Source organism: Aythya fuligula, chromosome 20, assembly GCF_009819795.1.
Source record: "Aythya fuligula isolate bAytFul2 chromosome 20, bAytFul2.pri, whole genome shotgun sequence".
NCBI classification, from domain to species: Eukaryota; Metazoa; Chordata; class Aves; order Anseriformes; family Anatidae; genus Aythya; species Aythya fuligula.
In genome coordinates this window covers 7,918,467-7,939,041 of record NC_045578.1, presented here as the reverse complement: position 1 = coordinate 7,939,041, position 20,575 = coordinate 7,918,467, and the positions used below count along the sequence as shown (strand labels likewise).

Here is a 20,575-nt window from a genome sequence, read left to right as displayed (position 1 = left end):
GAAGTACATTTTATTTCTTTATATTGAAATAAATATTGTATAAAAAGTACAGAATGATCTGCTGTAGTCATTTTTCTCGGTAAGAGCCTTGAGATAGGAGACAACTGGTATGTGGCAGGACTCTATGGCCACAAACACAAGGTATTTTCTCAGTGAAGAACTTTTAGAAACAATCCCACCCACCCACCCCCTTCCTCATTTGTATCACATAGCTTTGAACCTGGACATGGCTACAGCACGTTCCTTACGTTTTTTGTGTCTTCCCTGTTTTATGGCTGTGCCTACAGTCTGACCTCAGTACAGTGCAGAGACATCTGAACTTGTTTTTAGTGACAAGTCTATCCATAACAATATGGAATACAGCGCAGACTCATTTATTCCGGTTCCTGAGTGTATGTGACGAGGTATTTTTTTGGTACAAAAACTGGCACTCAAAAGAATCCAAATGGAACTGCATAGTCCTAAGACAATATTCTTTGTTGTCAGTTTCAATGCAAAATCAACCAGCACAGATGAATGATTCTGGAAGATATGATTTTTTCTTCTCATACTCACATATCCTACTAAGAAGGTCAAACAATGCTCAGATACTACATCAGTATATTGATATGCATGAATGTCCTTCCCCTGGAATTCCTATGCACTGTGAAAAAGTAACTGAAGATTTCAACTTGATCCCATCCATCCGAGCCATACACGGTAGCAAACGCCTCATAGGACATCTGTAGAAGACCAGTTTGGTAGCAAAAAATATGTTCACCATCGCTGCAAATAGCTTTGCACTATCCTTTCCGATGGAGAGTTCCCTCACGTTCTCTTCTGTGTTAAGAAAGTTTTTTGGACCATTTTGCGCACTTCAGGCTTAGCTGTAAGAATCCAATGCAATTCATATTATCATTCAAACGCAAAACAGAATTTACCTGAGTGTTTCCTAAATAGTACCTTTAAAACAGGCACCAAATGTATATACGACAAAAATCCATGACAATGAGGATACATATTGTAATAATTGAAATCTAAAGGTACACAGGACAACTATTTCTTTTTATACATACACAAATAGAAAAGTAAAAAATATAATTTATAGTACTAGGTCATCACAAATAATGAAATAAAAAGTGCTACAGAAATGCATTACACAGTCCTCTGAATTAAAAAAATAAAATAAAATAAAGTCTGCAATTATATTGCATTTAACTTATTCTGTTCCTTTGGGAAGAAATATTGACTTTCATCTTTCTGAAGTGATTGAATGTAGAAATTGATTTAATTAAACCTGAAAACTTCCAGTGTGATAGCAAGATTCACCAGTATGGAAAAGCCAGGTAGAAACAGGAAAAATAAAGACATTGTGACTTGAACAAACTCAGAAATTCTCCATTGTGAATTGTGTTTCTGCCCTATTATTTTATGGGAAGGCACATATATAAATAATGAATAAAAATCCACATATGATCCACATGAATAAAGACCACATTTGTACCCTAGGTATTATACACAGGAAAATAAATCACAAAGCTAATGAGACCCAAAGGGGCTATGTTTCCACTTGAGGCTTTCTCCAAATTGTGGGATAAAGATTCCAGTAACACTGACCATCAATACAAAAGTTTCAAATGTTTCCAGAACATTGTTATTTCAAAGTAACATTCTTCATTTAGTAGTCTTCAAAATTGAAATGCCTTTCTTTTCTCCATGACAAAAACTTAAGTTTTTTCAGAATACAATGTGTTAAAGATTTGAAAACAAAAGACATCAGACTGGGATCACAAAGATCTCAGTTTTCCACAAAAGGAAGAAATATCTCACATTAGACCTTTTTTTAACCAGTACATAGTCTAGATCCAAGTTTGAATAGTCATACATACTTGGACAGCAATGGTTTTTAAGAGGCTCAAAATTGAACCAGTTAAATAGTCCATTTTATTTTTAGCATAGCTGCACTGATTAAATGGGTTAAAGTCATCAGACCATGTCACTGTAAGTTTGTGTTCCAGCTGGTTACAGCTGTCCAAAATACTAAAAAAGCTTTCAACATCAGCTTCTGATGCTTTTAGCCTCCAAAGCATCCACACATGAAATACAGAAGAACTAAACAGAAGTTTCAGGCAAATCATCCATTTCTTCAAACGTATTCAGGGTTGTTTTGCTATTAGTTCTTGAATTATCTTGAACTTTGCTTGGATCTGCAAAAAAGTGCATTATAAACAAAACAGGATATGGTAGAAACTGTATATGCAAGACCAAATTTTTGCACAACTGATTTTTTTTTAAACATGCATTTATTTAAATAGTAAGCTGTCAGTTTGCTACCATATCTTATACAAAGTTTTCTGTCTGCCCCTTTTCATTGTTGCTGAGATCATTCTACTAAGCAGTATAAATGTTAATTGACTAAAGAACAAACTGCAAAACAAATCTCTCAGATCCTCAGATGCCCTTATACACTCCGACGTTTGTTCCCAGAAGGACATCTGACACCTCAAAGTTAGGTCATTTCTCTATTACACTTCCAACACTGTCAGCAGATGGGTATCTTGAATTTCCTGGTTAACATTTACAAGGAGCCATTTGTCATCCAATGTATATCGCAAAACAAACATGAATGTTTGAGGACTAAAACATAGCAAACTACTGTATTGTTAGGTAGAATCAGTCTGATTTCTTGCCAAATTTTGCAATGCTGTATGTAACTATTCAAGGAGGAAATTAATGTAGTTTGTGACAGCTGTTTCAGAACAAAAATTTTGTCTGTTTACAAGTTCTTCACTCTTATACCATTCAAATGCCTGAAGAAAATGTAAAACTTAGATCAAGTGTAACTGCTTAGAGAAAAATAAATATGGTAACATTACCATGTTTCAATACCAAAGCATAAATAATGAAAGTTGTAACCAAACCTCTCTCCAAATTTTTAAACTAATTTAACACCCCTACCATACTAGCCATGAGTTTCCCTTGCAGTAAATAGAGTTTTTGAATATCTAGGTTATGCAAGTTTATATTTTTAAAGGTATAAAACTACATCAAGGCATTTCTAAGGAAAAAAAGATTTCACAAATACTGTGGTGTAAAATTCAGCAGTACCTGTTGGCCCTGGATCTTCATTAATAAATGAAACATGTGTTTTCCACTCGGTCCATCTCACTTCATTAATCCTGTTTATATTGTATATAAATTATGTTATTAGCACGCATTCTCTCCTAGCTGCATAGCTGCACTTCCCCTTTTATTTCCTCATTCTGTCTTGGGATTGCCGTGGTTTATCATCAACACCTGTCTTACTAAAAGGTGGACTGTCTTTTGCAGAGTTACACATTGTATGTAGATGGGAATGATATTCAGACTATTTTGTAATTCCACACATTATGAGTATAGTATTGAAACTCACATTAAATATTTTAGTGTTTTCATAAAACAGCATAGAAACATTTTCTTCAATATGCTAATCATATCAATTAGCAATTAATTCCAAATATAATTACTTTTAAGTTAACATTCAAAGGTGATTATGACAAAATTGATATCTCCTGCAAGCAAATCTGATACTTCTACATTAAAAACATACCTGAGGTTGAAAAGCAGTTTTCTTATAAAAAATTACGTATTTTCCTTATGTATTTTCCCTTTTCTTAAGCAATTGATCAGAACTAAAAAAACCCAAATGGAGTTTTAGTACAGTAAATGCATTTACTATTTCTTCTTATAAAGAGCTATGTATTAAAAGCAGAAGATGTTTTGTACAGATGTATAAAATATTTCAGAGTCTTTTGAAGAGAAATAACCCTGAAGAGAGATACAGAGCATAATCAATAGCACAATATTCTAACTTTGCTTTACCTTAAGCACACCCTCGTGTCATTTTCAGCCACTTTACACCGTTCTCCCAGTTGGAATTTTTTCCTCAAAGATTTTGGTAAGAATTTTTCAAATTCCAAAATGGTTCTAGCTCTCTATTAACAATAAATAGTAACATCAGTATGGTTAACTATATTCAGAAATGTCTGTATATGCAGTTTTTGAGCTCCATCTTTCATTAAAATATGTTATACCATACCCTCCCATCCACCATCTATAATCGATACACACAGCAGCAGTAGTAAATAATATGGAATGCCACTGGTTATTTGGCATATGCAATTAGGTAGTCCACAACTTCCTCTAGTTAGACCCAGCTCAGGAGGCATGCTCAAAGTAGGCTCAGTGGTTAGGGCTTAGCCCCAATACCTTCATACCAACACTCTGCCATAGGGCTATATCTCCTTCAGTGGGATGCTGCCCATCACAGAAAGCAACTCCAGTCCTAATTCTGACTGCATTCGTGATTACAGTTTGGGATTCAGAAAGCATGCTTAGGTAAAAAATAAAAAATCAGAGTGAACTCATGCATTGTGCAAGTTCAAGGGATGAAATCGCAAAGTATGCTGTGTTACAGATTTCTGGGCAGATAGTGAAACAAACATTCCTGGTGACGTACCCATGGGAATGAAAGTCACAAAGCTACGTGACAGCACATGGGATTGAAAATTCAAGCCATAAGATTACCTTCAGGATAGCTATTAATTCTATTAATTCTGAAGTTATCGGGATATTCTTATACTAAACATACATTTTTCCATTTTTTGTACACATATGCAAATGGAGATTCTCATTGTCATTATCTGTCCCCTTCTATGAGCACAATAAGTGACCACATATACAGCTTAGAAGATTTTGGCCAACGCATCAATTCTTCATTAAGCAAGCTAACTCACAAACAAACCTGGAGTTTCCAGATGTGCTCACTCTCTTTAGAAATATCTTCCACTGTTTCTCCCATTAATGCAATAAGCATGTTCAAGAGAAGAACAAAAGTCAACACAACATAAGTTATGAGGAGCAGAAGAAATAGCACAGGATATTTTGAATTTTGCTGGATCTCCAGATCACCCAGTCCTAGAGTGAGCTTAAAAAGATCCATCAGAACAGGTCCCAGACTGCTGTTAGAATGGCACTCACTGCCGTTTTGGCAAGTTTCAATCAATGCAGCAAGAGCTGAGGAAAAAGCATGAGAAAATTTTAATTACAATAATGCTTTATTTATACATCGCATTTTATCCTGAAGAATTCAAAAAGCACTGCATAATAAAGAGCTACAGCTACCCAGCAACATACGCATCAGCAGCTAGGTGACAGATTACCAAAAGGAAACAGAAAGTACCCACATGCAGTTGAAATTGCAAGCAATTGAGCAAAAGCCAAATTACTTATCTGTTCAGATAGTTTCTAGGTAGACTTTAAATTTCTAAACTTGGCTTTTTAATGTCCAGAAGAAACCCCAACATGAGCTCTCATCATGACAATAGGGTTCTTATTCATAATAATGCCAAAATTTTTACTCACACAGAGCATCAGTGCTTTTCTCCAGTAATATTTACCTACGCCAAATCCCAGCAAAAACACGATATAGACAACTAAAAATTTTATCACATCTTGCAGGATGACCTAAAAATTAAATTAAATTAAATATTTATCAGGAATTAAAACCGAGAACTAGTTTTATGCTTATATATTCTGCTAGCATACATGTGCAGTAAACACTGAAGTATCAGATTGTTTTCATTAAGCAAACTGATTGTAGCCTCAGTGGGAAGAGAAAACTTAGGTCTGTTTTTTTTTTAATCTTGCAAGTAAGAGCCTGGTACGCTGTGTACTTCTAATGGTGACTATAGCTGCACAATATAGGCGTTAAACCTATGATGCAATTAAATAGCAGAACTCTTATTTGAAAATCACAAACACAAATTACTTGCATATTTAATAAAATAAAATCTTACTTTTAAGATTCAAGGTAGTCTCTGTTATTGAAGTTATAAAGTAGATTATATGCATTATTTCAGCAAAATACAAAAATAAGAAATTCCAATATGAATCATAAAATATTTTCAAACTGAACATGCTTCATTAGGATTGTATAGATAAGCAATCACTGTAACAAGGCAGATAAATAAACAAATAAACATACTTGCCTTTTGAATCATAACACTGTATATTCCCATGGACTGGAAACCTCTGGTGAAATAGAGCATATTAGCCCATCCTAGGGCCATTGCCAAAACAAGACACACGAGGTGTTCTTTGTAGGAAAACAAGTACAAAAAGACAGAGAAGATCACAAGCAAAGCTTGTATAAAACTGTTAAAAAAACACATGTATGTAAAAGGGAAATTACTAGAACAAAACCAACAGCATTATGGAAAAATACGAAATGACTTGTTTCTTATGCTTGAATTCTAATTTCATATTGCATTCCATTCCCCATTACAAACATAACCTATATAATTTAACAATAAAATAGATGACTTAAGAAAGTGTAAGTATATTAATATATCATGGTTATGTTTATTAAAGCTTACTTTAAGTAAACCCTTCTCCCCAGAATAGCTGGCCAATTGATTTTGCTGGCAAGATATTAGGAATCCTTAATAGCATCTCTGACGCAGCTTAATTAAAGCTCTGGTCTAACAAGATATTTCTATGAACCTCTCTGCAAGGAAGACACTTAGAGAACATGTGATGCACTCTGATAGCGTATAGACCAGATTCCTGGCAGCACAAAATTGATATTAGCATGATTGTAGAAAGAGAAAGAAAAGTGTAGTTAAGACACCTCTTTTTACTGATCACACAATCTTATTCTAGAAAGGAGAGGGAACCATCTGTGATCAAGACTAGTTGACCAGCTGAACCAGCTTTATGCTATTTTTCCTTCCTGGAGGAGTTAAAAACTAGATCTGGTTTATTAAAAAGATTTCTTAAACACATTTCTCTATATACAGCATAAAGAGATACAGCATCTGGAGGAGATAAAGACAGTCTGTACTTTGGGGAAAAATACAGCCTGTACACATCAACACCCAGTATTGTTATTGATCAGTGAAAGCACTAGTGTGTGCTACAGAAAAGCTGTATGGAAGATTACATCCATCCCTCTGAAAACTAATAATCTAAAGAAAATTGAGCATCTGCTCCAGGAATCATTCCCTGTGACCACAGGATAGATAAGTATTATATAGAGAGCATCAAATACATGCATGACAGACTTACAATGCAAAGTGGAACCACGCATCTGAGAGAATTGACTGCAGGTCTGAGGGCCTAAGCAGAAAGATGGCTACACTCTATGTAAACAGATAAATATAATACAGAAATGGTAGTAAGAAAAAGCAGGGCTCAAAATCATTTTTTTCAAAATCATACATTTGAAGTTGGTCTTCTAAAAATCTATTGATAAGACAAGATGATAGCTTCTAAAATTAAAAATATTTTATGGAGCTGTAACAGCGAAGTCTCAATTTCTATCATCTTTGGCATAATTTAACAACTAGATACTGTTTTTAATTACTTATAGTATCTGGTAAAAAATTATGCCCTGCTTTTTTCTGTTATAGGTTCTAATTCAACACTGTACTTAGCCCCAGTAATTAGACAACATTACTGTCATATAAATACAAAATCTCTCTGTCTTAAGAATTCCAAAGGAAAATCCCTCACATATTTGTTTCACAGAGCAATACAGTCATATTCAAATAAATATCCAGGGTCATTCAGAATGAGTGACGTATTCTGCCAAATACTTTTAGACATTACACAAATCATCAGCATATTCGTAAATCTAGACAAGTTCTTTACCTACTCTGTTATGTATTTGCTATTTAAAAGTCTTACCTCTTTTATGGCTAAAAATATTGCTCCTAACACAACCATCACCTGTCCCGATAACTGCAGCCATCCCACACCACGTGTTAGAGCTAGTGGATAAGGTGGAGCCTGCAAGATAGGTCCAAAATGAAAGACTGAGTTCCATATCTGAAGGGTAAAAGGCAAAGTAACCGGAAGCCTCATGTATTTAGCTCTCTGGGTACCCAATTTCTGCCATTACACTAAGAGTTGAATTCATGGTGGATTTACAGAGAATAGCAGAGGTTTCTTTCTTAAAAGAAAAGCAAAACCCCTCCCCACACTTTTAGAAATTTAACTACCTGTCTTTGTATTATGTGGCTTTTAGGTCACTTTCACAAAACGCAAATAGAATTATTTCCTCTGTTACACCTCTTCCTTCCAGATGCAAAGACCTGATCTGGGAGAACCTGCTCTTACTGTAGCCAGATAAACTGGTATCTGGTTTTGGTGGAGTTTTTTTTTGGACTCACCAGCATTTTAAAAACAGATCAGGAAATACTATTGCAATTTAAAGCAGTAAAATTTGTTAAGTTACTGTACTCACTTCATTTTCATTAGGTCTGTGGTAGGAAACTAATGTCAGTGTTATATTGTATAGGAAATAAAAACAACATGACATAAAAAACATGTGTCGTGCAAACTTCTTCCATTTCATTCGCAGCAGTGAATTCAGAGGCTCCAAAGTCAGCATTTCATGACGATTCTGTAGAAAACAAACAAACAATTAAGATTTGAACTTTCCACCTGTAAGGAAACTGAGATGATTTCAGGTATGTATTTTATAAATTTAATTCAGTATCTTGCTGATCTAGAAACACATCTGTACTCAAATATATTTGTCAGACCCTAAATTTACAAGATACAATGAGCCCACTTCAATTCAGGCTGTGATAACCTGCCATGCTTTGTTAAACTGTGATTGTGATAAAACTGTAGTGTGAACTTCTGCACTTGCTTCATACAGAAGCTTTATGACAGTTTTTTAATTTGGCAAACATCAAATTCTGGCTTTGAAAAATTAAAATTCTGTGATAAGGTTCTACCCTAGATGCCTAAAATACATGTATGTGAGGTGAAGTTTTTATTAAGTAAATATACAACCCTATGGCTTCCGTGACTGTTAATAGAACCTTCTTTTAGAACAACTGTGTACAATACATAAGTTAATTGTAGTAATTGTATTAATAGGACAAAATAGGGTGTTGTTCTGACAGCTTAAGAACACTTCATATGCCATGAAAATAAACAGTAGCACAGCAATAATGGTATTAGTAAAGACAGGCAACTCCTGTCCACAGGCTTCTATGTGTGCTAAGCATTTCATCAGGGCACAGAACAAAAAACACCACCCCTGCCTCCAAAACCTGGTGAGACGCAATTTCCTGAGGACAGGTGGAGTATCCTGTGAATGCATTGCTGCTTGCTTCCCCTGTTCTCAAGAGCTTTCTTAGGCAGCTGCCAGTGACCAAACCATGGAGGAATTATACTAGTTTTGGTCTGACCAGCTGGGCCTTGTTTATGTTCCTATGCAAGGCAAATTAATGGTTTAAATGTAGAAAAAGAAACGCTCCCAAAATACTTAGCCAATGTTTGAGGATCTGAATCCATATTCACTTACAGCTGAGAATCTACAGAGATGTAAAATTAACCTTGCTTCCAATACAAAACTAAGAAGCAGAAGTTATTATTTACTGTTTTACAAGTTCTTCAGTCAAATGTGTAGGCTAAAGCACCTGAAATGAGTATACTGCTAGAAAATACATGAATTTTAGTAATAGACAACTTACACCAATATTCGTATTATAAACAATAATCTCCAATACTGAATTGTCCGTGGTGGTATCTAGTTCTGTCAGATCATAAAGAGAAGACTGAACAGGACCATAAGCCCAGTCTGTGAATTTTCTTGACAAGCTCCTGTTAGGCTTATCTCTTATCTCTCTGCTCAGGATGTATTTCAGAATCTAAAACGTTAACAGAATCATTTGTAAGCAGATGCATTCTTCGTGGGAAAAGAGAAAGCACACTGATACACTTGCCAAAACCCATACGTTAAATCTATCACATTTGCTAGAGTAGTGCAATTCAATACATTTGTAATTCCGTCATTTGATAAGTGGTGTTAGAGGTTACAGACCTCTAGGAAATAAATATAGTATTTTAATGCCTCTAGCCTTTCTATCAGAGAGATTTTTCTAAAGGATGAAAGCACAATTTTCCATGAGTTCACATTCCCTTAACTTAACCATTTACTTTCTAAATTAACCCACTGTCAACTCTTTACCACAACACAGATGATTTATGCGGGCCAAATGCCACAGCAGCTTAACAGAGCAGTACTAGTGAGTCTTCTGAAATTTTACAAAGATTTTATATTGTATAATAGTTTTGTAATAAATGCAATACTTCTGAGTTTCAGTACAATACAAAGGTTTGCAAGGCTGTTTTTAAATAGCATGGATACAGAAAGGTATTGTCAGAGAAAAACCTTGAAGAGCAGAAGCAACACTGCAATAGAAATTTTTGCTTTTATGTTGAGCAAAATTATCTCACTGAATACTACTGATACATAGTACTGCATAACCAGCATGGAAAACTATATGCTAGAGCACTAATGTCTGAGTACATGGTTGGCCTTGACTCTCTCTATATTTAATTTCTCTTAGATACTACTGAACTAATACTTACCTCTAATTTCCCGGTTTTTGCAGCTAATTGTAGTGGTGTCAAACCATCCTTGTTCCTTGCTGTTTCCAAATTTCTGTCTTTACTTTTCAACAAAATCATATCATACATTCTGATTACAAAGTCATTCTGAGTTTTAAAGTCCTCCGCAACAGTAACTAATGCGTGCAAGATATTGTTTCCTCTGGAATCCTGAGAAGTAATATTAGTCCTGGTATTGTCCATTAACAGCTGAATTATGTCTGGTTGATTGGTACATGCAGCTAACGCCAGTGCAGTTTCACCTACAAAATTATAAAATGTAACATCTGTTCATGTTTTATTACAAGCATTAAAACTGTATTATAGAATTGACTATGTTAAGCATCTTAGTATTTGAAAGCGCATTTAAATATTGATTATTTTTAATTTGGCTTTTGCTTTAGAAAAACTTCATTTGCAAGAAAACATTGTTTGGAGACAATCTTCAGATTCAAATTTATGCCAATTTATTTGCTATTCAGCATTTAATAATTGTTTTACAAGTATTTCTGAGTGTTTATGATACATCGCACTCTGAGAAGTTACCTTACAAAAGGTACTGTGACATTTTCATATCTTGTGATGTGACTTTCTTAATATAGGTCAGCTAATATTAAAGATCCACACTTGCCCATCTTCCATACTGACTTACTTGTTTGGGTATTCCTTCCTGCCTTTTGGAGAGAGATCACGTTTCTACTTACCGAAATAAAAGCCTTCATGCTTATGTTTGGGATTAAAGAAAATACCCTGGGCGTGAGCATTGACATCAGCTCCTTTTTCTATAAGGCTCTGAGTGATTTCATATTGTCTTCTTTCAATGGCAATATTTAGAGCTGTCTGGCCTGAAACAGCAGACGCAGGTATTTAGTGTGAAATCTCTTAAGCACATTATGAAACATTAATGATGTTTCACAACAGATAGCACCAATAACAATGAATCAAAGTTGTTTCAGGAATTGAAACCATTCTTAGAATGTTGGAAGAAAACATTACATTTATTGATGGTATATTTAACCATATTCCTGAATTGGTATCAGATGGCAGTACCTTTATAGGCCTCTTCTGTGTATGCTGCATTGATAAACCTCTCCAAAATACCATTTTCTTCTGCAAAGGAGAGTAGCATATTCACGATCTCATTTGTGTTTTGGTTGATGTTCAGCAGAGCTTTCATCAGACATGTTTTGCCAGTATCTGAAGCTGTGAATTTTTTCATCAGATAATCTGCAAGAGTAAATTTTGAGATTAGATCACGTTAGGCTTCATTATTTATTAAGTGGAAGGCAAATAATTCTAATCTTTTGTTTATTTGGGGTGGGACCTGGGGAATATATATGATACTATTTAGCAAGCAATTACTCCTTATTTACTCTATTTGGGCTACTTTGTGAGATGACACTTTCAGAGATGTGGTACTGATTTATAAGGAGGCCAGTGTATTTGGTTTCTTTTTCAGATATCCCACTGCCATGGTAAATCCAGACAAACCCCAAACCCTTTCCTAACTTCCCAACCCACTCTGCCATGCTAAAATACATCACAAACCCTCTCTATACTGCAATTAGACTGACTACAGGGTGGTAGAGACATCAGCTTTGAGTCTCATACTGCAAAAGGCTAATTTACGTATGGCTCTGGGAATACAGTGCAGATAGACCCTCAGCATATCATAAACAGTGGACAAATATTCTCCAGTGTTGCCTCAGAGACAGCAAGGAGGTAGCTTTTTGAGTATCTTAATCTTTCATTTAGAAATAAGAAATGGCATAAATTTAATTGAAAACAAGTGACTTCAAATTCACTTGCAAGTAGCTGCTGCGTTTCCTAGTTTTAGACTATACATGTGCTGCCGGATGTGGTATCAGTATTCCTTCAGGTAACTCCACTGCTTACCTGGCACAGTCATGTTTGTACATGCATTTGATCTTTCCTTCAGCTCTGCGAGCAGACCTTGCAATTCTTCCACATTTCCCTCAGATACTGCTCGAAATATGTATCTTTTCAACTTCTTCCGGGCACTTGTCTGCTCAGGACCTTGTGATATGTTAGCACTGAATTATCAAAAATAATAATGAAATTGCTGAATCAGTTTACTTGGGTTTATTTTATTTTCTGCACAAGAGGAAGAAGAAATGCAATTACTTACACCAGATTACATATACTGGCCCTATTCCCATATATATATGTGTGTACATGTATATATATATAAAACTTGGCATAGATCTACGTTTATGTAGGTTGCTTATTTGCAGAGAAGTGGCTATTGAGAGCTTTTTTATTACAATGTACATTTTTCGAGTAATTTTGTTTTGCATTTTTGTCAGTTTGTCCATTTTTCTAAAACAAAGGCTGAGAAACACTAATGAATATGCTTCTTTCCACTTTTCTTTACATTGCCTTCAGTATTACTCCCCTCCATGCTTCTCTGACCCATCTACAACTTTATGACTTCAGTGCCTGAAGTTATCTGATGCTGCACTCCAGCTGCACCCATCCCACTCACAGCAGAAGATTGTTTTTAATCTCACGTCTTCTTACACAACTTTCCTGGTCATACGTTATTCTGGAATGATTTAATACTTTACCCCCAGTCAGAAATACTTCCAGCTGATTTCCTTTGGAAGCCTCATTAATGCATCAGCTATATATCTTCTTTTCACAGTGAGATTAGCTATCAGGATTACTAGTCCTCAGAAGTGTTAAGAAAGTACATTTTGTTCATTCCATCAAGCTAACAAAGATTTCTTAATACTGACTGAAATAGAGGGCAATGTTTCACCTCTAAAAGAAATGCTTTCTAGCCTATTAGAGCTGGCTTTTGAAGGAAAAATACATTGTACATTGTATGGTTGGTACACAATACTGATTTCTGGGAATTTTCTCATGCCTTGTTGGGCATAAGAGTTTAGGTCCTGTGTTGTCATCTATGAAACAGAAATTATATACGAAGAATCCTCATACTAAATATGAGATTTGAGAAAAGCACAAGTTAGAGTTGTTCATTTCAAAGTTTAATTATTGAAAACTAAGAAAGGCATGGGTATCTTTTTTCTGAAAAATGTCAAACAAAATTGGTGATATCTACCCTATCATAGACTTAATCTGTACAAAATGTACTACTCACCAACTGTCTACGTTAGGGCTATATTCAGTCACATCATCCTGAAGAGACTGTGGGGAATCCATATCTTCTCCATTTCCAGATGCACTGCAGAAAACAAAAAGCATAACTGCTAAGTCAAGAAGATATAGGAAGACATTTTGCCAAATTGCATGATGAATCAGTCAATGCTAGGAAGCCGCATCTACAGTAGAACTGAAATTAATCTAATTTGACACTGATATTAATTTTATCATTTTATCTCCCTTGTATATATTCAAGTGAGTGGTACGAAGGGTGAGACCCAAAAGACTTTATTATATTTTAAAAATCCTTAGGAAAACCATATGTTTTGTTTTACTATGTTATTTCATACATTTTACTATCTTATTTTACTATGTTATTTCATTATCTGTGGGAATTTTTTTTTAATTTTTTTTAAATGTTCAGTGCTTGTTATGCAACATCCTGAGTGCTGCAGCTTGAAGCTTACATTCTTCCTTTTCACATCCTGAATTTGTCATCTGACACAAAACAAGTGCTAAATCAGTATGGGTTGCAAACAAACAATGAAAGTGATTTAAACATTTACTACGCAGTACACTGCAGGCAACTCAAGAACATTTTGCAGCTGACTGAGATGGAAGCCTCAGCTAAAAGAAATCAAAGACTGGGCTCTAAATACATATTTCAGTAATAAATTTAAAGGATCTCGGTGCCATTAGTATTTTGTAATTACTTATGCCATTTCCAGACATTCCTAAAGGCAGATCTGACTTTAAAATGAATTGATAGCAATTTTTTTTCACTTATAATTTTGTTTTCTATAATGTTCAGATTTGATGAACAATCACCAGTTAATAACTTCGGGAGACTAAACTATTAGCTATTGACAAAGTGGATGTATGGACAAAAATGCAAGCATTTAACATTGCCCTGCAGATATTTATTTGAAACAAAGGTGGTTGCTCAGAGTCCATTCTTATTCAGTCCATCACTTCTCTGCAGAAAACCGTGAGGAATCTAGTGACAAAGCATACGTGTGTCTTGTGCAGGTTTGTCCCTGAATGAGAGGCAGAAACTTTGATGCCTTTCCTTTGAAACCAAAATAAATTGGTCAGCTAATTCCAAAAAGCTGACCAGACATCCATCAAACAAAAATCCATTTGATAATTCTGAGTTTATGCTAAAATTGATACATTTTCCCGTATTCATAATCACTGGCTTTTAGTACCACTCCAATTTTTAAAAATTAGGTGTGCTCTTCCCAGACACATTTTTTTCTCTATTCATTCAGCATAAATGGCTGCCTTAAACATCTCAGACTCAGTATCTTCATGTTGTTTGGTAGTTAATGAGCAACAGAGCAAGGATATTGGCACACAGAGCTGGGAATGTGGTTTACTAAATTAAGCTGTGGTTTTCACCTAGCAGAAAACACACAAAGGTGTGCAGGGCATTTGTACTAACATATCCCAAATAAGGGGCTTAGAAAACAAAAAAAAAAAAGAAGATAGTATTGATTTTAAATTAATTCAAATCTGAGGCCTGATTTATTTGATGTGAACGATAGCAGCAGATAAAGATAAATTATCTAGCAACAACAGACCTCCAATGGAGTTTTGTCTTTAAAGTGACCAAAATCTATGAAAAGTCATGAGAAATTTTAGCTCTGAAATATAAGGAGAAATATGGAGTAGCTGTTGAAAATAAAATAGATATATTTGCAATATGACTACTGAATATGCCTCTATAACTTACCATGGACGAATATTTGAATCCATTGGTTTTGAAAACACAGGGGGAGATGTATTATTTGGAGTTGCATTACTTTCAAAACCATCAATCTCCAGAAAGAAGTGTGAACTGTTGAACACATTGCATTAAAAATATTAGTTAAAAAAAGCAAACTGAACCATAAAATAAACAAAGCAGTACATGTAAATGCCTGGGACAATGCTGACAGTTTAAATTTGCTGGCATTATATCTAATAAGATGATGGAAAGAGACTTGTCTACTTTTGCCTGGGAGGATCCCAGACTCCAACATTTAGGCAGTGTCCAGCACTTACATGCTGGCAAGATGGGCAAAAGATCCCAAGTTTTTTTTAGGAGGCATGGCATCAGGTCCTGACATGTCTAACCCACTACACCATCAGCCTAAAAACAGCCTTGCACCTGCCTTCTGTGCAAAGCGCTAAATGCAATGCCATACATTTATTGAACAGACATACATATATGCATACACACACAGACACGTTAATATGCTCGCCCTTCTACTGCAGCCCCTATTTCTCCAGCCAGGAGCCATCAAAATAGATCATTCCAAACCTATCAGCAGTAATAAACATTAAATCAGAAAGTTTGAAAGGTCACGTGTTTAATGACATAAGACATATTCACCCTCCAGAACTGAATCTTGCCAGTCAGTGCATGACATTTAACAATGTCTAGCTAACGAATAACTATTTATAGGAAAAAGAAATGAAATTTGAAACAACACAGAAAAGTGAATATGAGAAGAACTGGAAGATTTAGCCTTTTAAAAGCCTGCAGAGTTGGGAGGCAAAGTCAATGGGTTGGTATTACTAGATCTCATTAATCCACGCTACATTTCATCTAAGACAGGGGAGTTTCAGTGGTGAACGTAGTAACTCCCACAAGGCTTCTCATTCAGCAACTGTCTTACATACCTAAAATGTTCCAGTAGTCACCTGAAAAATATCTCCAATTCACCTAATATTTGTGGTTTAGTCCCTAGGGTATTTCTTCCTTTCATTTAACTGCATCTCCCCCAAAGAATCCTGTTGAATCAAAGTACACATACTCATGCTAAAATGCTTTATGTTATTAGAACGCTACTGAACAACCCACTGATATCTGCTAAAAATAGCATGATCTAATAATGGCCCTAGTTCATATCATTTTCCAATGTCTTGGGGATCCCAGTGTTAAATCACTGTGTGTAGGTGTTTAAACTTATATACCTTATAACATTCAAGATGTGCAGCTTCTGCCTAGCACGACAGTGTCCCTGAAATTACCTAGGCATAGGGTGCTCCTCAGAGCACAGGAAAAAACCTAGACAGAAACAGGACCATTGCCATCACTTCTACCACACTCACCAGGTTCGCAGCTGCTGTAAATCACTGTTGTTTCACACGGATCTTGGCAGAGAGTCTGAGGAGGGGTGAAAACACCATGGGTTCATCCTGCTTTTGCATTCCCTGGCTATGATGTGCAGAATCTGTCCCAACAACTGTTGGAGGCTACAGTGAATCTACAGAAAGCCAGAAGTGCTGCACTTCAGGCTTAGCTGGACTGTCCCACCTGCACTTGGCTCAGCACCAGGAGGAGATGGTGTGCTACAGGCTGATGTCTCTCCTAGGATTGTGTTCATGTGCAACCAAAAGCTATACAACAGCTATGAAGTAGGCCCTGTTTTGGAGGCTGACATACCTAACCTATACTAACATGTGGGTTACATGGAGATAACATGGGGGGAAGGGGAGGGAAAACAAAAACCACCATGCAAAGTGGACAATTGCCAAAAAATAACCAAGTGCTTACGTGGCCATGGTGCACACTGTCAGGAACACTGCCCACAAACATAATCAGGCTCCGACAACGTTGGCAGCACTCCTCCCCAGCGTACGTGTTGGTTTTCCTGTGCTTAATTACATACTGCTAGTCCACCCAAATACCAGCAGCTTCAAGAAGGGGAAGTCAATGTCTTTTCATAAAGTACACATGGCCAATACATTTGCCAAATGAGAAATGCTACCCATGGAGATGCACTAGCTGCTTAGTGGCACAGCATACCAGAAGGAAGCATTTTGAAGCAACACAAGTACAGCAGCATAGAAACATATAATTAATAGAACACGTTAAACCACTGCATTAAAATTCACGTGATCTTCATTCCTTATACTACAGGAATGTTGGTAGTCACACCCTCAGCTGCTGGTAGAGAGATGGCAAAATCCCCAAGGTTACTGTTACTGATGCCACAAAACCAAATGGGAGATAGGGGATAACTAAGTGAAGGGTAGTATTTACCACTGTTTGCCAATATTTGTTTTAACTATAAATCTTCCATGGAATCGCCCATTTTTGGAGTACTAAGTGTATTGTGAGCTGTTCAGATACCTCAATCTCCCCATTCTACCAGCAAAGTGCAGCGATTCAAATGAAGAGCTTCTCTTTTTACATTTAATGACAAGACGAGAAATTGGGCCACCCAGGCAGTGGGTCTCAAATAACTTACGACACCTTTTCTTTAGAAAGTGATTCCTCTGATTATTAAGAAATTATAAATGTCAGAACAGCCACAATTGCCTAGGCCTTCAGAGGTTCAAAAATTACTATAATAGCTAGTAATTAGCCACAGAGTGAAAAGTTTATGAATGAAAATCCATCCTCAGTCTACAGTAACTTAGGTAGTTTCAATAACAGTATCATGGATGAATTACTGCTTCTATTTCTCTATTCATATTAAATTCAAACCCTTAATCATTGTATTAATTCACTAGCATAAAATATGAATTAAAGTGAATATTTTATAAAATAAGAAATCTCATTAATCAGAATTATGAAAAATAGAGTGAATTCAGGTTTCTGTTTGTAATAGGATTTCCCAAACCTCCTGCTCTACCCAGCCCTTATTCTTTAATTCCACCTCTGTCTCCCTGTAATCCTTTACGTTCTCATGTGATGCTAAATTTGAAATGTCACTTTTTTTCAGGCCAGCATCTTTTATATGAAACCTGGTATACCCTGCCACGTGATCACTTTACATTCTCCTATTGAAATGATGACCATTAATTGACCACAATCACGTAAGTTTATACAGGTATATAGATTGGATGCAGAAAGCCTGCCTGATAGGAGACATTAACTTAGACTGGTGCTTGAGTCTGATGTCTCTAGGATAGGGGTTATGTATTTGTCCCATCAGGGTCAACACATTATATGTCTAAGTAAGCAGGATACTCTTCCACTTATAAACAGTATAAGCACATGATTTTTTGAAGGCACCTTCTGTTTATCAGGTCTATCTCATCCATATATATAGCATGAATAAAGATATTAGTGATATTGCAGTGCAAATATCTACTACAGTAGATATAACAAGGAGTTGTAACGTTTTAGAGTGAGCAAGAGTCCTACCTTTTCTTTGTGGGAGTGCTCTCAGTTGGCTTTTTCTCTTGCTGGTTTGAAGGGGGATTACCAGATGGATTTGTTTTCTTGCCCATTAGTGGAACAACTTCTTTGTTATCTTTAATCATATTTCTGCAGTAGATAGAATCACAGTTACTTACCACTTGTACATTTCAAGAAGGTTTAGTGACCAAGAGTGTACAATCTCTTCACATGTGAGCACACAACTCTTAATATTTTTTCATCTTTCAGTTATTAGGCACATACATGTTATTCTATGTGTCAAGGCTGGAGGGTTATAGTCAAGACTAATTAAATTACATTGCAGGAGAAGTTCCATTATGAGTGGAAAATCCACACCATAAATCCAGGAGAACTGTAACTTCAAGTATGTGCCCAAATTAAACTGAAGGGCGTTTGTCAGTCACAGTGCCAGTATATCTTATATAGAGAAATGCAAAGAGCACAGTGTTCTCTTTGGCTTTCATAAGTTCCCCTATAATGTGTGCATATTTACAATTATTCTAAGCAGTCAGTTCTTAAAGAATTTAACTTTAGAAAAGTGGCCAGTTACAGAAAGATCTGTGCAGCAGGTATGATGTGAGAAGGGAGGTTTCATACACAAAGGGTAGTGAACACAGAAAAAGCCCTGAACTTTTTGAATGCATCAGAATAGCACAAGCAACAGTCAGACTCTAAATACTGTGTCCAGCCTGAACTCAGCTAAACAAATGGTCACATGGATGACATCAAGGACTTTTGTGTGCTGTCAACATTTCTCAGCATTTCTTTGGGGAAAAAAAAAAAAAGTCATGACTCTGCTATATGGAAATGATCAACAGCACATAACATAAACAGATGTTAATACATGTTATCTGCTTATAAACGTTCATAATAGGAATTCTGTAATTAATGAAGAATAATTATCTTCCTCTTTCTCAACATAATACTCAAGGGCATCATTTTAAATCACCAACGATACCGTGGAAGCAAACAATATGAATTTAGGATCCTTTAAAATTCACTAAGTGTAAAAACACTAAGTTTTGCGAGGTCATGGTTCCACTCCCAAGCAAATCAGGGCAATGCCCTCCATACCCAAGGATTTTATAAAAATCATTTGCATGCAGGATTGCACAAAAAGAACTGCATGTTTTTCCTTTCCTACATCCACTTTCCTTTCCTACATCCACTTCCCTTAATGTGACGAATGTACATACAAACCTTCTACTTCTTTCTCAAGATACAGAAAGCAGATTGTGAAGCATGTTTGAAAAGACACCTACTGTGGAAAAGGAGACAGGCATATCAAATATTTGAATATAAATCCGTTAACGTATATATGATTGATGTTTACGTATAGGACATTTTCCATCCCAAATACAGAAAACTGAGAATTTATAAGGCCCAAACACATGGAAGTGCAGTTGTAATTTCTTTTCACTAACCCAAACAGAGAAGAAATCTGAAATATTGGAAAGTACCGTCTAACTTGAAAGAGTTGGCTTAAAAAACAACATGAAAATAAAATTTTGTGTTTTCTACCACTGTTAGACATGTTTACAAGAGAGATGTGACATCACACCAGTGCCACTCAGAAATATACCATGTGAATGCATGTCCTAAGAATTCATATTACAATAGTCATAGAAATAATTTATAAAGGACAAACTTGATTAACTTAGTACACTTGCATACAAAGGAAATGGTAGCTTTCACCACAATTAGTGAACAGAAAAACTGAAGTAGGGCATTACATATTTGAAGTAGGAAAAAAGTTTTGTCCATGCCTTTGAAAATGCAGTTGATATAGTTTTCAGACACATGTTGTATGAGTTTATAGACAGATAAACATTTTAACTTAGCACAGCTAAAGCAAATTAC

At 35.7% G+C, this 20,575-nt stretch overlaps 1 protein-coding gene across 1 annotated transcript in view; it reads right to left on the bottom strand.

Moving 5' to 3' along the window:
• Positions 1 to 192: 192 nt before the first annotated feature.
• The window catches only part of TRPV3 (transient receptor potential cation channel subfamily V member 3), a 34,975-nt gene continuing 14,592 nt past the window's right edge, over positions 193 to 20,575 (bottom strand). The window contains exons 5-21 of the mRNA XM_032200780.1: positions 18,701 to 18,823; positions 15,293 to 15,397; positions 13,556 to 13,639; positions 12,325 to 12,482; positions 11,479 to 11,655; positions 11,133 to 11,273; positions 10,411 to 10,691; positions 9,510 to 9,686; positions 8,267 to 8,425; positions 7,708 to 7,809; positions 7,087 to 7,160; positions 6,009 to 6,174; positions 5,418 to 5,484; positions 4,763 to 5,034; positions 3,841 to 3,953; positions 3,088 to 3,158; positions 193 to 2,186 (exon numbers count right to left, since the gene is read on the bottom strand). Coding sequence (XP_032056671.1) covers positions 2,092 to 2,186; positions 3,088 to 3,158; positions 3,841 to 3,953; positions 4,763 to 5,034; positions 5,418 to 5,484; positions 6,009 to 6,174; positions 7,087 to 7,160; positions 7,708 to 7,809; positions 8,267 to 8,425; positions 9,510 to 9,686; positions 10,411 to 10,691; positions 11,133 to 11,273; positions 11,479 to 11,655; positions 12,325 to 12,482; positions 13,556 to 13,639; positions 15,293 to 15,397; positions 18,701 to 18,819 — 2,361 coding nt within the window. The 5' untranslated portion in view covers positions 18,820 to 18,823 and the 3' untranslated portion in view covers positions 193 to 2,091. The remainder of the gene's footprint in view (positions 2,187 to 3,087; positions 3,159 to 3,840; positions 3,954 to 4,762; positions 5,035 to 5,417; positions 5,485 to 6,008; positions 6,175 to 7,086; positions 7,161 to 7,707; positions 7,810 to 8,266; positions 8,426 to 9,509; positions 9,687 to 10,410; positions 10,692 to 11,132; positions 11,274 to 11,478; positions 11,656 to 12,324; positions 12,483 to 13,555; positions 13,640 to 15,292; positions 15,398 to 18,700; positions 18,824 to 20,575) is intronic.